The sequence below is a fragment of the Medicago sativa genome, chromosome 2 (assembly GCF_051527215.1).
Source record: "Medicago sativa cultivar Bolivia chromosome 2, Bolivia_mono, whole genome shotgun sequence".
In the NCBI taxonomy this organism is placed as follows: Eukaryota; Viridiplantae; Streptophyta; class Magnoliopsida; order Fabales; family Fabaceae; genus Medicago; species Medicago sativa.
The window spans coordinates 19580158-19593842 of NC_140750.1; the positions used below are offsets into that span (position 1 = coordinate 19580158).

Genomic DNA, 13685 nt, shown 5'->3' on the forward strand with positions numbered 1-13685 from the left:
CATCTCAAAATCAACTACTATTTAATTTAAGCCATGGAAGAAGAGGGTAGTCAAGTTTACAACAAGTAAAAGGTGAATTGATCACATGGTGATTGCGTATGAAGTATGTACAATCCTCAAATTAGGTGTGTTTTGGTGTCGGACACGCGTTGATGTTCGACACCGACACTTATAATTATATTGAATTATGTGATTTTCTTAAATTATTAGTGTTGTGTCTGGTGTTCATGTCTGTATCCGTACTTCAGAGGTGATTGCAAATATCCAAGAGAGATATGGGCAGAGGATAGTCAAGTAAACCATTGTTGGCTGCTTTAGGCCATACAAAAACTTCTTCAAGAGGCAAACTTGACAGAGTTGTGTAGTGGACTTATAGCTTATAGTGGTATCAAAGTATTTATATTATCGTATCTAAAGTTTGAATCTGGTTAGAAGAGGTGTCCATATTTAAATTCTTATAGTGTCTCGAATAAGATTACCTCTAATGTAGCGAACCTATGTGAAAAAAAAAACTATGAAATACTTGAAACTGCTCTTCTAATTTTTCAATCAGTTATGCTAGATCAATCAAAATACCAGTTATGGTAGCTGTATACTTTTCGTATACTTCTTAATTTCGGAAAACTATAGGTAAACAATCTCAATTTAGTGGAAGAAATGTCCCCTTTTAAAAGCTTACTCCAAATTCCAAACATTTCCTTTTCAATTCCAAATTATTTTCGTTTGTCTCAAAACCTTTGGGCCTCAAATCAGAAAACCCAAAATAGCAAAATCAGAAAATTTGGGCCAAACAACGTGTAATGTTGGTGAACAGCAATTGCAATGGAGCCCCTCACAATTACAGAATTTTTTTGTAGGAGTGTATTAACTCGCTCTTTTACATTATTAATATTTCAAAATAATCCTTGAAATTGTAAAATGTTAATCGAGTTAGTTCCTCGTTGCATTTACGACATTATGCACTTAATTTCAAATTCATCTCCGTTATTACTAACTTAATGTCATTCTAATAATCGCAAACATAATTCGAGGGACAATTTGCAATTTCAAGAATCATTTTAAAATATCAATAATACGGGAACTAAATTGATATAATAATACAATATCAAGAATCATTTACTCGTATTTATTTCCACTTACAAAAAAGCCAAGTGTATGTTTACTTCCCTTCTACTCAAAACATGTATGAGAATGGAAGCAAAAGCTCTACCTAATCCAACTCTGAAAATCAATTCCTCCTAACAAGTTAAAATCTCACTTTCCATCCTTTTCACTTAACATCACATACACACTCTCTAGAAATCTCTTTTTAAATCACATAAATATCTTCCAAAAGCAGCATACACAACATGATTCATTGATTCAAGAAAAAATGAATTCCAAATGGACATTTTTTCTATTAGCCATTGCAACAATATTAGTGATAGGAAATGCACAAACATCAGTGAAGCCATTGGTGAAAACAGTAAAGGGAAAGAAACTATGTGACAAAGGGTGGGAATGTAAAGGTTGGTCAGTGTATTGTTGCAATGAGACTATATCTGATTATTTTCAAACATATCAATTTGAGAATTTGTTCTCGAAACGGAATGATCCAACGGCACATGCTTCTGGATTTTGGGACTATCGTTCTTTTATTACTGCTGCTGCACTTTATGAGCCTCTTGGATTTGGTACTTCTGGTGGAAAGCATGGTGGTCAGAAAGAGGTTGCTGCTTTTCTTGGTCATGTTGGAAGCAAGACCTCTTGTAAGTCACAATTCAATGTTTTTGTTTATGTTATATGAAATCGTTTTTTATAAAATGATCAATTCATGTGGGGGACAAAATTAACTTTTTATTGATCTTATGTTTTAGAACATGATCAATTCATGTAAGGGACAAGTTAACTCTTTCTTGATCTTATGTTTTTTGGTTCATTATGCCCTCAATTGCATGATATTTGACATTTTAAGTGAGATATAGTTAGATTTGTTGATTAATTTGTTTTATACATATATTTGAATCATTTGATGATTCATAGATTTGGATTTCATGCGGTCAAAAATCCTATGCATTCACACAATGTGCATGGATCGAGATTATACTGTACAATTTGAACTTGGAATTTTAGAGTTAAAAAGAAACAAACCATGATTATTTTTTGCATCATTTGATCTCGATCCAACGATTATCGATGTGCTGACGGTGTGAATGACTGAAATTGTAATCGCAAAGAATCCATGTCTCAACACACATGCACAAATCTTTTTTCCGTTCTAAAGAGTTAAGCGGCGTAACTCACACACTAAGTGCTGAAAAGTGGAGAATTGCATATTGAAATCTGCGTCACATCATATCAAATGTCCCTACACTTTTTTACCATATGAGTTGTACATATAGGACAAACTTGGTTTTTGACCATACAACTTCAAATTTTTGGATCTGTTAGCGCTTATGCGCCAAACTTGGTTTTTGTTTAGGAAAAATAATGAATTAGATAGGTGAAATTATTGGAGTGATTGGATATTTATTTTAAGATGATAAAATTGTAAGGTAGTTTCTTGAAATATTGTTTCAGGTGGTTATGGGGTGGCTACCGGGGGACCTTTTGCATGGGGCTTATGCTACAATAAGGAATTGAGTCCTGATCAATTCTATTGTGATGACTACTACAAATTAACCTATCCATGTAGTCCTGGTGCAGCATACTATGGCCGTGGCGCCATACCGATTTATTGGTATTCATATTTGAGTTTTCTTGAAATATTTCATATTTTGCGTGATCTTGCTGCCACGTTCCACTGAGACTCATTACTTCTTGTTTTGAATCGTCTATAAAAGAAGTATTTATGACAAAAATCCTTATGTTGTCTTTCTTGATGCCTTTAATAACAGGAATTACAACTATGGAAAAATTGGGGAAGCCTTGAAAGTGGATCTATTAAACCATCCAGAATACATAGAACAAAATGCAACATTGGCCTTCCAAGCAGCACTATGGAAATGGATGACACCACCAGAAAAACACATACCTTCACCACATGATGTTTTTGTTGGAAATTGGAAACCAACAAAAAATGACACATTGTCCAAAAGAGTACCTGGATTTGGTGCCACAATAAATGTTTTATATGGTGATCAAGTTTGTGACCAAGGTTCTGATAATGAAGCAATGAGCAACATAATTTCTCATTATCTTTATTACCTTGATTTATTAGGAGTTGGTAGAGAAGAGGCAGGGCCTAATGAAATTCTCTCTTGTGCTGAACAAGCTGCTTTTAAACCTACTGGCTCACCTTCTTCTTCAACAACTTGAAGAGATTTTTACTTGTTTGGTTGTGAATTAATCTTGGTTGGTTTATTCTTGAGTCTTTGCAAAATCTAATATGTATAGATTATTATGATGCTATTATATCTTGGTTTTTATGATCGATCACTATATGATTTGAATATATTTTTGGAACATTGTATAAATTGAATATTTGATCATTAAAAATTGTTTCAACAATTTTCTTGATATTTGTGTTTCAACAGTCAAAATAATACAAAGTTGCATTCAAATAATCATTTTCAGCTATGTTTGTGTATCACATTTAAATCAAAAATGAGTTTTTTATGGTCACGAAGGAAAAATGATATTTGTACAATTAATTTGTGATAACTTTTGAAATAATATTTTATTCTTCTCTCTTCCTATTGATGAAAAACTATAGAAAGAAAAAAATGAAGAGAGAGAGAGAGTAATAACACACTATGAGAAATAATTGTCCTAAAGTTTGTCCAAAAACGATTCTATAAACATTATTATTCTCATCATGAGATTACACACAAACTGATATTCCCACTTCTAAATTATTTTCATACTTTGAAAAGCATTTGACCAAGTAAGAATGGAAGAAATTTAGTGTGAGACCCACAATGTTAGGATCAATTCCAAGTTCACCGGAGAAACAACGAATCAACGCTAAGAAGGTACCACATCTTCAATCAAAATTTTAAGACATTATTAATGGGTCAATTCCTTTTTATATATCCAAGATTTTACTCATTCACAGATGATGAGAAAACTTAACTACCACACTTGAAGCCCAACCACTATAAAACTAATTCATTTGTTTAGAAAATACAATAAAGAAATAGATGATTAACAATCAAATGAAAAATGATAGCCTCCATTCAATATTAGTTAATTAATTATATAATATGTGATTGATATTTTTTATTTTTATCTATTACATTATATCTTTACAATTAGTCATATATTTTTTTTGGTTACATGAGAAAAAATAAGCCAATAAAGAAGAAAGAAAGCTGAGAACAAAGACTAAGCACGAGAGTATGGAACTCCTATGACATCCACAAGAAGGACTAACTGAAGCTTAATCGGAGGATTGTTGAGAATCACCAAATTACTAGAAGCTCTAGCACCAAGTTTAGCGAGAACGTCTGCACTCATATTACCTTCTCGGAAAGTATGTTGAAGCCGCACGGTCTAATCTTTGGTCAAGAATTGGCAAATTATCTCAATCTTGTTCCCATAATGGTTATTGAAGTGGATAAAATAGTCACAAGAAAGGGGGGGTTTGAATTGTGACCCTTTAAAAATTATCCTGCAACTTTAAAAATGATTCTCAAGTGGAAACTTGGAATAGTTAAGTTAATAGCAGACTTCAGAACGTTCTGATGTCTGAGTGCAAAAACAGTTTAAAGCAGACTTCAGAATGTTCTGGTGTCTGAGTGCAAAGACAGTTTAACAAAGTAAATGTGTTTGTGTGTGTTTGTGTTTGCAGTAAGTAAAGAGTATAGGGAAGAGAGAATCAACACACAGAAGTTTATAGTGGTTCACCCAATGTGGGTTAGTCCACTCCTCACAATCTTGTGAGAGTTTCCACTATGATGCTTGAGATAACCTCTCAAATCCTGCACCTTACAATCTGTGTTCATCTGGACACTTACAACTCTGTATTCTCTAAGCCTCAGCAGGCTTGCACCTTGTTGCTAAGTTAACCACTTAGACTTTTACAACCTTTGCTCAAACTAACACTTTAGTACCCCTAAAGCTAGATGAGACTTTCTTTTCTTCTTGCTAAGTTACCCACTTAGACTTTTACACCTTCAGCTCAAACTAACACTTTAGAACCCCTAAAGCTTGATGAGAGTTTACAAGATGTTTGGAGGTTGAATGTTTGAGAAACAAACAGAGGAGGGAGAAGAAGAAGTTATCTTTAGAAGAGATAACAAAAAGAATTGATTTACACTACAAAGAAGGTATACAGACCCTTCAATGATGATCAATTCAGAGAAGAAAGGAGGGAGAACTTATCTGTAACAAGATAAGGAAGAATTGGTTTACACTACAAAGAAGGTAGAAGGAGCCTTCAGTGATGACCAATTCGAATGCTAAAGCTTCAAACATATTTGAGATGTTTTCTTGTATGCTTTGCATTGGTGTGGAGTTTGGATGTTTGAGAATCTATGAAGCCCGGATACGTAGTGCGATACGGGTACGATACGATACGGGTACGCGAATACGCGAAATTTTTAAAATTTAGGATACGATACGGCTAAGATACGTTAACAAAATATTTATATTAAAATTTATATGCGTGTAAAATACTTAAAAAAAACATTGATTACTCATACTATATAATCATAAAAGTTACAATTTACAAAAATAATAATAATAATACATATGATCAAAATAAAAAATGTAAAGTTTTTGTATAAATCATATTCTATTTTCATTCATATGTTAGTATATCAACAAATGTATCAATAAAAGAACTCAAAACAAAGTTTGTTTAATGTTGATTGATTAAATCTCCCCTCTCTCGTTACTTTCATCCACCAAAATCATAATATTTAATTTGTTAATTGAAAAGTAATTATAGTGATTCGTATCTTAAATTTTCGCTACACAATCTTATTTTTATACACTTCATTTTTTTTGGATACGTCAGTGTGAAGTATCTTATAAGTATCTGTGTGTATCCGTCGAGTATCTTTTAAGTATCCGATAAAATATATATTTTAAATTAAAATAATTAATTCCGATACTTCTGGGATACGGTATCCGGAGTATCCGCGGAGTATCGGTATCCGATACGTATCCGACACGGGTACGGCATCATTTTGGAGTATCCGGGCTTCATAGTTGAGAATCAAACAAAGGAGGGGGGAAGAGAAGTTATCTTTGCAAGAGATAACAAAGAGTATTGATGTGCACTAAGTAAATGAAAGCCTTAGCCATTGATCAATTTCTGTTGCAAGAGCTTTTAAACAATCTTCAAGTTGTTTATTTGAATGCTTTGGCAAGGTGCAAGTTTTGCTGAGCCTTAGATCTGTATTTATAGAGTCTTTGGGCTCAAATAGCCGTTGTAGGGTGTCCAATGGTGTTATGCCATGTGTCCTGGGCCCCACAAGCTTTTACTTGAAAATCTGGGTGAACATTCTGACCATCAGAATGTTGTTGCGTTCCCAGGATGAACATCAGAATGTTGCTGTGTTCTTCATCAGAATGTTGGAAATTCATGATGTTCTTCATCTGGGTTCATCATGGATGAATGTTGGATGAATTTCTGGGCTTGCCCAGTAAGTGATGTGAGATTTGTTTGAGTTTTATCCTCCAAAAAGTAGCTTCTCCATATGCTTCAAAAGTTGCTGGAAAAGTAGGATAAAGTGAACCAAATCTGTCTTGGACTTTGTGCAGGAAAGAGAGGATAATGGTCTGCAGCTTCAGGCCCATGCTTCTAGGAGATTTGCTTGATTTTGTTCAGAGTACAAGTTATCTCTGATGCAAGATCTCCTTTTGTTACCTTTTTCTTCTTTTTACCAACTACACTGTTCATGGCTGGAAGCATGTGCAGAAGTGAACATTCTGATCATCAGAATGTTTCATTTGTGCTTACTTTAGGATGATTTGTAAGACTACTTTTGATGTAATCAATCCTAATAGTAGAGACACGACTGAAGTGCAGTGAATGCAACATCTAGGATAATATTCTCATTGGAATAATCCTAGTACTTTAATGTTCATAGTCTTGGATGAACATTAAAGATCCTTTTTACACGATTCATTGTCCATGTCTTTATTTGTTGATAGATCCATGCATTTGAACTTTTCTGGACATTTATTTATGTCACTTGTGCCTTGCATGTTCTTGAGCTTCTGAGTTTGAGCTTCTGAACTTCAGCTTCTGAACTTCAGCTTCAGCTTCTGAACTCTTATCAGAACGTTCTGATCAACTCACTGATCAACATTCTGAACAACCTTCTGAACTAACTTTCTGAACTTCAGAGTTAGTTCATGAATTCAAATGTACTTTGATTTCTTGTATCTTGGTATGATTTAAACTTTGTTTGTGTCTTGGTTAATCACTCAAGAACGCACAAATCCCAAGAACTATCAAAGTCCATTAATCCTTTAATCACCATAGATGCCTTCATTGCTTGATCCATGCAAATGTACTTTTCTGGACATATATCCATGTCACATGTGCCTTGCATAACCTGGATCAATGTTCTTGAGATTCTTGGCTTGTTAAGAACAACCTTCTGATCTCTGCTTGAACATTCTGATCTTCGAGCAACATTCTGATCTAACTTTCTGACCTCAGTGTTAGATCTTGAATTCAAATGTCCTTTGATTTCTTTATTCTTGGTATGATTTAAACCTTGTTCCTGTCTTAGTAAAACACTCAAGAGCACAAGTTAAATACCAAGGAATTAATCAAAGTCCATTAATTCTTTAATCATATTGGTTTATTATCTTTAAAATTAATTAGGGATTTTGCCTCAACAATCTCCCCCTTTTTGAAGATGATAAACCTATGATTTAGGATTAAGGATTTTGATTATATATATGAAGAATAACAGAGCTTGAAAATTTATTTTAATGCTCCCCCTCATTTTTATAATCCATTATGCAGAGTTTTTAAGAACTTTAAAAAGCTCCCCCTCAATTTCATAATATATTGCATAAAATAAACATATGCAGGATTGAACCAAAATCAATATTCATTCATTGATATAAAGCATGAAGTACCTTACATGATATATATGGTTCAAAACAAAAAAGAAATTCATAGCATGTGATCAAGCAAAAAATGAAGTTTAAAAAACTTCAATAACTATTGATCACTAGACCTACTTAGGGCCTAAAACTATGAAAAACTTAAGACCTTAAATCCTAAAGCTTCTCCCCCTTTAGTCATCTGCAAAAAGGATAAGGAGGATAACACAGACAGATTCAGGGAGTAGAATCCCCAGAATCAGAGGATGGTTCTTCATCAAAGATGGATTGGTCAGCAAAGGTTGGTCCAGCAATGGCCAAACCAGGAGCATGGACTTTGACAGTCCAATCAGCCAATTCACACACAATTTTGTGAGTCTTGGTAGAGACCCTGAGTGCCCTAGAGGCTAACTTCTCAGCCCTTGAAGGCTTAGAGGGAGGAGCAGGTGGAGCAGCATCAGAGGCTTCAGCCTTCTCTTTGTTGGCAGTCACAAAGGTATTGAGGGATTCAAACAGAGCAGCCATGTTGGGAAGCTTGCTTGTGGAGGTGATTTTCATAGGTGGTGGTGGTGGAGTGTATGAGGGGATGGTGTTTGGAGTGGGAAGATCAGAGACCAAGAAGTTGCTTGTACCAGCAACAGACCCCATGGTAGAAGAAGACAGATTAACATTCCGACCAGTTTGAGCCATGAGCTGTACCTTTACAGAGGGCAAAGATCCTGAAGCCAATGGCATTGGATCTGCTGACAGCTGGCCACCTTGAAGAGGTTCATTTGATGCATTCTGATCATCAAATTCTTGAACATTCTGCTTGACTGGAACATCTTCAACATTCTGAGCAGCAGGGACTTGAACATTCTGAGATACAGAGACTTCAACATTCTGAGCTGCAGAGACTTCAACATTCTGAGCTTCAGGAATTACAACTTCCTGAGCCAGAGTTGATTCCTGAACATGTTGAGTGGTTCCCTGACCATCTTGAAATACTTCATTGTTGAAGTCAGTATTGACATCTTCAATGTTAAGGTCAAATCCAGTTGAGAACTCCATTTGTTCAACTTGAGCATCTCCCTCAATTGACATGTTTGAAGCTAAGATCTCAGCCACTTCCTGAGTATCTTCATCTACATTATGAGTTTCTTTCTCAGTATTTTCTTTAACTCTTTGATTTGGATCAACAGAGTTTCCATCAGCAGCTTGAGGTATACCTTTATGAGCCTCAATAGCTTGCTTAACATTCTCAGCTACCCTTTGAAGAGATGCATCATTATCCTTCTGAGCATCATCTTCAGTTAGTGACTCTCCAGGCAAAGCTTTGAACTGAGAGCTTCCTTCTTCAGCAATCTCCTTTGCAAGCTTGGAGATTTCAGAGAATTTCTCCAACTCTGGTGAAGAGGGAGGTATGGTTTCTTCAATCTTAGGAGATTCATCTCTGATTTCCTCCACCTTTCTCTTCTTTCTGGTTTTCTGAACATTCTTATTAGAAATCCTCTTAGCAGACCCAGAAGTTCCAGAAGTTGTGAAGGATGGCATGTTAGAGGTGGTGATGCGAAGTTGACCTAAAGTCTTTGATGTGAACTTCATGAAGTCAAGCTTACGTTTTTCTCCCTCAAGAGGCACTTGTGCTTTCTGAAAGATGGGGGTTAGGTGCATTCCATAGGGTAACCCAGCAACTGTTTATTTGTAGGCCAAACAGGAATCAATCATATGTTGAATGATGATGAAGCAAAGGTTCAGCTTGGTTTTGTTCATGAGGTGGTAGATGATGCATAGGTCCATATCAGAGACAACATCAAAAGATCCACACTTGGGTACTAGGGTATGTCTAACCATGTTGTGAAGGATTTTTGGGACATCCTCTAGATTTGTGGAGTTAAAGGTGTGATTTTCTTTGGTGTACTTGACTATGAGTTGATTACGGTTAACTCTAACATCATTGTACCATGAACAAGAAAACAGCTTATTACCTTCATTTGGGATTTTCAAGGCTTCAGAGAGAAAGTCTTGAGTTACAGTGATCTGAATACCCTTGACAGATGAGATGAGAAAGTTCTCATTTTCATTCTTCTTCTGCTTCACAGTCAAGTTGGTGTAGAACTCTCTAACCAGATCTTCATATGTGTGTTCTTGCAAAGATACAAAGTTTGTCCATCCTTGTGGATCAGTGAACTCCTTCAGATTCCACCCCTTTGTTTCCAAACTCCCAAACTCAAAGTATTTTGTTCTGCTTATTGGTCTGAGAGCAATCTTCTCTGCTCTTTGAGCCCTTATAACTGCAGCAACCTTGGCAAAATCCTTTCCTTTGCCATGCTTTTTAGAAGAAGCTTCATCTTCATCAGCCTCTAAATCTTCTTCATCTACTTTTGCAGCATTTTCACCATCATGCTGAGATGAAGGTTTTTCCTCTGAAGGAGAAGCAACTTTCTTTTCCTTCTTATAGGTTTTTCTTGCAGCCTTAACCATTTCAATGAGAGTTTGTTCAGAGTCCTCTTCTACTTTCTCTTCATCTTCCTCTTCAAGGATTTCCATTTCTTCTTTAGGATCTTCTTCAATTTCCTCTTCAGAATCTTCTACCTTTTCATCATCACTTGAATCTGTCTTCTTCTCTTCATCAGAGACTAGATTCACATGAGAAACCTTTGGTTCCTTTGAGGATTTCTTCATCCTAGTTGATCGTCTGGTAGGAATGGGTCTAGGTTTGGTGATGGGTTTCTTAGAGGATTTTGATTTGGAAGATTTGGGTGGATCACAAGCAGGGATAATCACATCTGGAAGAACAGTGTGCAAAGGAGTTTCATCCAAAGGTTGTTGATCAGAGGATTGACCAGCAGCGGTGTTTGGTGGTGGTGATTGAGAACGTTCCACTTGACTTGTTTCATCATCAGAGAACTTTGAAGTGGTTTTGGTTCTGGCCATGTTTCTTCGAAAAAATGAAGAACAAAGTGATTTGAATTTTTGAGGAGAAAGAAGTTTGGATTTGAAGTAGATGTGAAATAATCAGAGTTGTTACTGATTATATAGACCAAACGTGCAGAATGAAAAGAAAGAAGGAAAGAAAATGTAGCAGTTACATTGGGAAGGAGGAAAATTGGAACGGACAGGAGAGAGAAGAAAGTAGCCGTTTTGAAAAGTGAAAGGGGATTGGTTGATTTGATAGTTAAGGTTTTACATGGTGGTTAAACCTTAAATATAACTTCTTATAACCAAGCATTAAATGCTTAAGATTATAGAAATATTTCTGGAGAAAATCAACACAAAATCTCACGCATGAGATTTCTGACCCAGATTTCAGGTTTTGAACATTCTGACCTTCATGAACATTCTGACCTGATGAACATTCTGAACTCAGGAACATTCTGAACTCTGGAACATTCTGATGAATGTCTAGATTGAGATAGATCTATCTGATTTGCATCAGATGACATCAAGGGGTTTAGTCTAAGGCCCTTAGTGATCTGTAATCAATCTTTATTGGGATTTTTCATGATTAACAATTTTTCTTTAAGAAAATTGAATCTATCCTCAACAAGGGATTTTGTGAAAAAGTCAGCTAGTTGATTTTCAGTATCAACAAAGCTTAATGCAATATTCTTTTCCTGATCATGGTCTCTAATGAAATGATGCTTTATTTCAATATGTTTAGACCTAGAATGCTAAATAGGATTCTTAAAAGGATTAATTGCACTTTTATTATCACAAAAAAATAGGAGTACTTGTGTACCTTAGTGTGTAATTTTCCAACTGATTTCTTACCCACAAAATTTGAGAGCAACAACTAGCTGCAGATACACACTCAGCTTCAGTTGTGGAGAATGCAATGGTATCAAGACCATTCAATTAATGCTTGTCCCAAGAATTGACAGAAGCCACTTGTACTCTTCTTCTCAACTTTGTCTTCAGCATAATTAGCATATTCTACAAGATCAAAACAAGAACCTTTTCTATACCAAAGGCCAAGATCAGTAGTACCTACTAGATTTCAGAAAATCCTTTTAACTGGAGTTAAATGAGATTCTTTTGCACATGTTTGAAATCCAACACATATTGATGTTTGCACTTTTATCTTTGTCTTCAATTTTGGCAATTAAACTAAGATAATTAAACAAACTTTTATGCTCAAAGCAAGGCCAATATAAGTTTAAGAACAAAATATGCAAACCTTAGAGCAATATTTGAAGATTATAACAAGATCATACACATCATCAACATGAAGATCAAGTATATAAAAAATCTTCTAATGGGAATTTCAAACATAAGATTCTTTTGGGATTATGTCTGAAGAATGGTATTTTCATAAACCATATCAAAAACAAGTGAGTATATTCTTGTTTTAGATTATTCTGAAGTTTGACAAATTTAGACATTTTTTATGTTTCAAATTAATGAACAATCATGATTTAACATCAATGATCAAACATAAATCTCCCTATCAACAATGATGATTTAGTTTGCAACTCATGTTAATAATTCAGAAATGTATCAAAATCATTTATTTCAAATGTGAAAAGATAAGTATTCACAAATTGATGTAACACATTTAAAGCATAAGACATCATGTAATGATTTTAAACATCAATTATGACTTGTGCAGTTGTAAATGAGTATCATACCATCATGAAAGGAGTGTGAACAAAGTATGAAACAATTATTGCATTTAAGTTTAAACATTTGATATAAGCATATATTAAACATGCATTCAATCATCATATTTATTATAGTGCAAATAAATGTGTACCTTATAGGATGACGTTCCTTACTTTGAGATTCAATGAAGAGAGCATGCTTCTCTTTCTTTGAAATACTTTCTCATTTGGATGGAGAACTCCAAGCATAACCTTCTGAAGTAGCTCAATCATCAGTTGATTTTTCTTCTTCTTAGTCTTTCCATTTTTCTGATCTGAGTGTCTTGTAACATATCCAGATGTTTTAGGATCTGTAGACACATGGTCAATCAAATAGAATGTTTTTTTTTTGAACATTCTTATTGGTTGCAATCTCAATATTTGAGGTATTGCTTTAACTTGCTGGCTTCCATTCTCAGCAACATCAACTTCCTTTTGACGTTGTTCAACATTCTGAGCTTCATCAACTTTCTGAACAGCTTCCTTAGCAATATCTGCAACTTCTTGGAAGGTTTCTTCAGGGATGTCTTGATCCATTGTTGGAAAATCCTCATTGTTGTCAAATTCTTTATGTTTAAAGATTTGATAATCTTTCTCATACACTTCACTTTTTCAGAGACATCTTAAAATGCTTGAATGTGAGTGTGAAATCCAATTCATATAGAATATGAGAAGTCTTCTTGTTCTTGCTTGAAAACAGAGGGATGAACTTTGAAGCTTTCAATTTTTTCTGAATTGAGTAGCTTCAGCATCAGGAGCATTTTCTTGAACATTCTGATCTGCAGACACCTGAACATTCTGATCTTCCATTTCAGATGTTTCTTGAACAGTCTGAACTGTTTTTCCCAGCATCTTGAAACACATCAGTGTTGAAGTCTGAGTTTTAAATCATCTGTGTTGTGATCAAAACTAGTTGCAAATTCCATTTGCTTATCTTCTAGTGATTGAACATTTTCTTCACATATAATCTTGGAAGCAAATATTCCTGCATCACAGATTGACAAAGCTTTTGGTACCCATATTACTTTGGGTCCTTGAAGGTTAGTGTTTCTCTTTTTGAGAGATTCTTTC

The 13685-nt window shown here is 34.8% G+C and overlaps 1 protein-coding gene and 1 pseudogene across 1 annotated transcript; one reads left to right on the forward strand and one right to left on the reverse strand.

Annotated features, from left to right (window-relative positions):
* The first annotated feature begins 1349 nt into the window (after window positions 1-1349).
* Window positions 1350-3498, forward strand: CTL2 (chitinase-like protein). Its single transcript, XM_085743607.1, has 3 exons — window positions 1350-1748; window positions 2560-2719; window positions 2877-3498. Exons 1-3 carry the CDS (start codon window positions 1373-1375, stop codon window positions 3295-3297), a joined length of 957 nt encoding a protein of 318 aa, XP_085599733.1. The 5' UTR covers window positions 1350-1372; the 3' UTR covers window positions 3298-3498.
* A 4731-nt stretch (window positions 3499-8229) lies between these two features.
* On the reverse strand, window positions 8230-10908 carry LOC146945288 (uncharacterized; annotated as a pseudogene).
* Window positions 10909-13685: the final 2777 nt, after the last annotated feature.

Excerpts from the sequence above, each read along its gene's own strand:
- CTL2 (XM_085743607.1), top strand. The coding sequence starts at position 1,373 with ATGAATTCCAAATGGACATTTTTTCTATTAGCCATTGCAACAATATTA. Across the intron at positions 1,749-2,559 it reads TGTTGGAAGCAAGACCTCTT|GTGGTTATGGGGTGGCTACC; the intron begins GTAAGTCACAAT and ends ATATTGTTTCAG. Across the intron at positions 2,720-2,876 it reads GGCGCCATACCGATTTATTG|GAATTACAACTATGGAAAAA; the intron begins GTATTCATATTT and ends CTTTAATAACAG.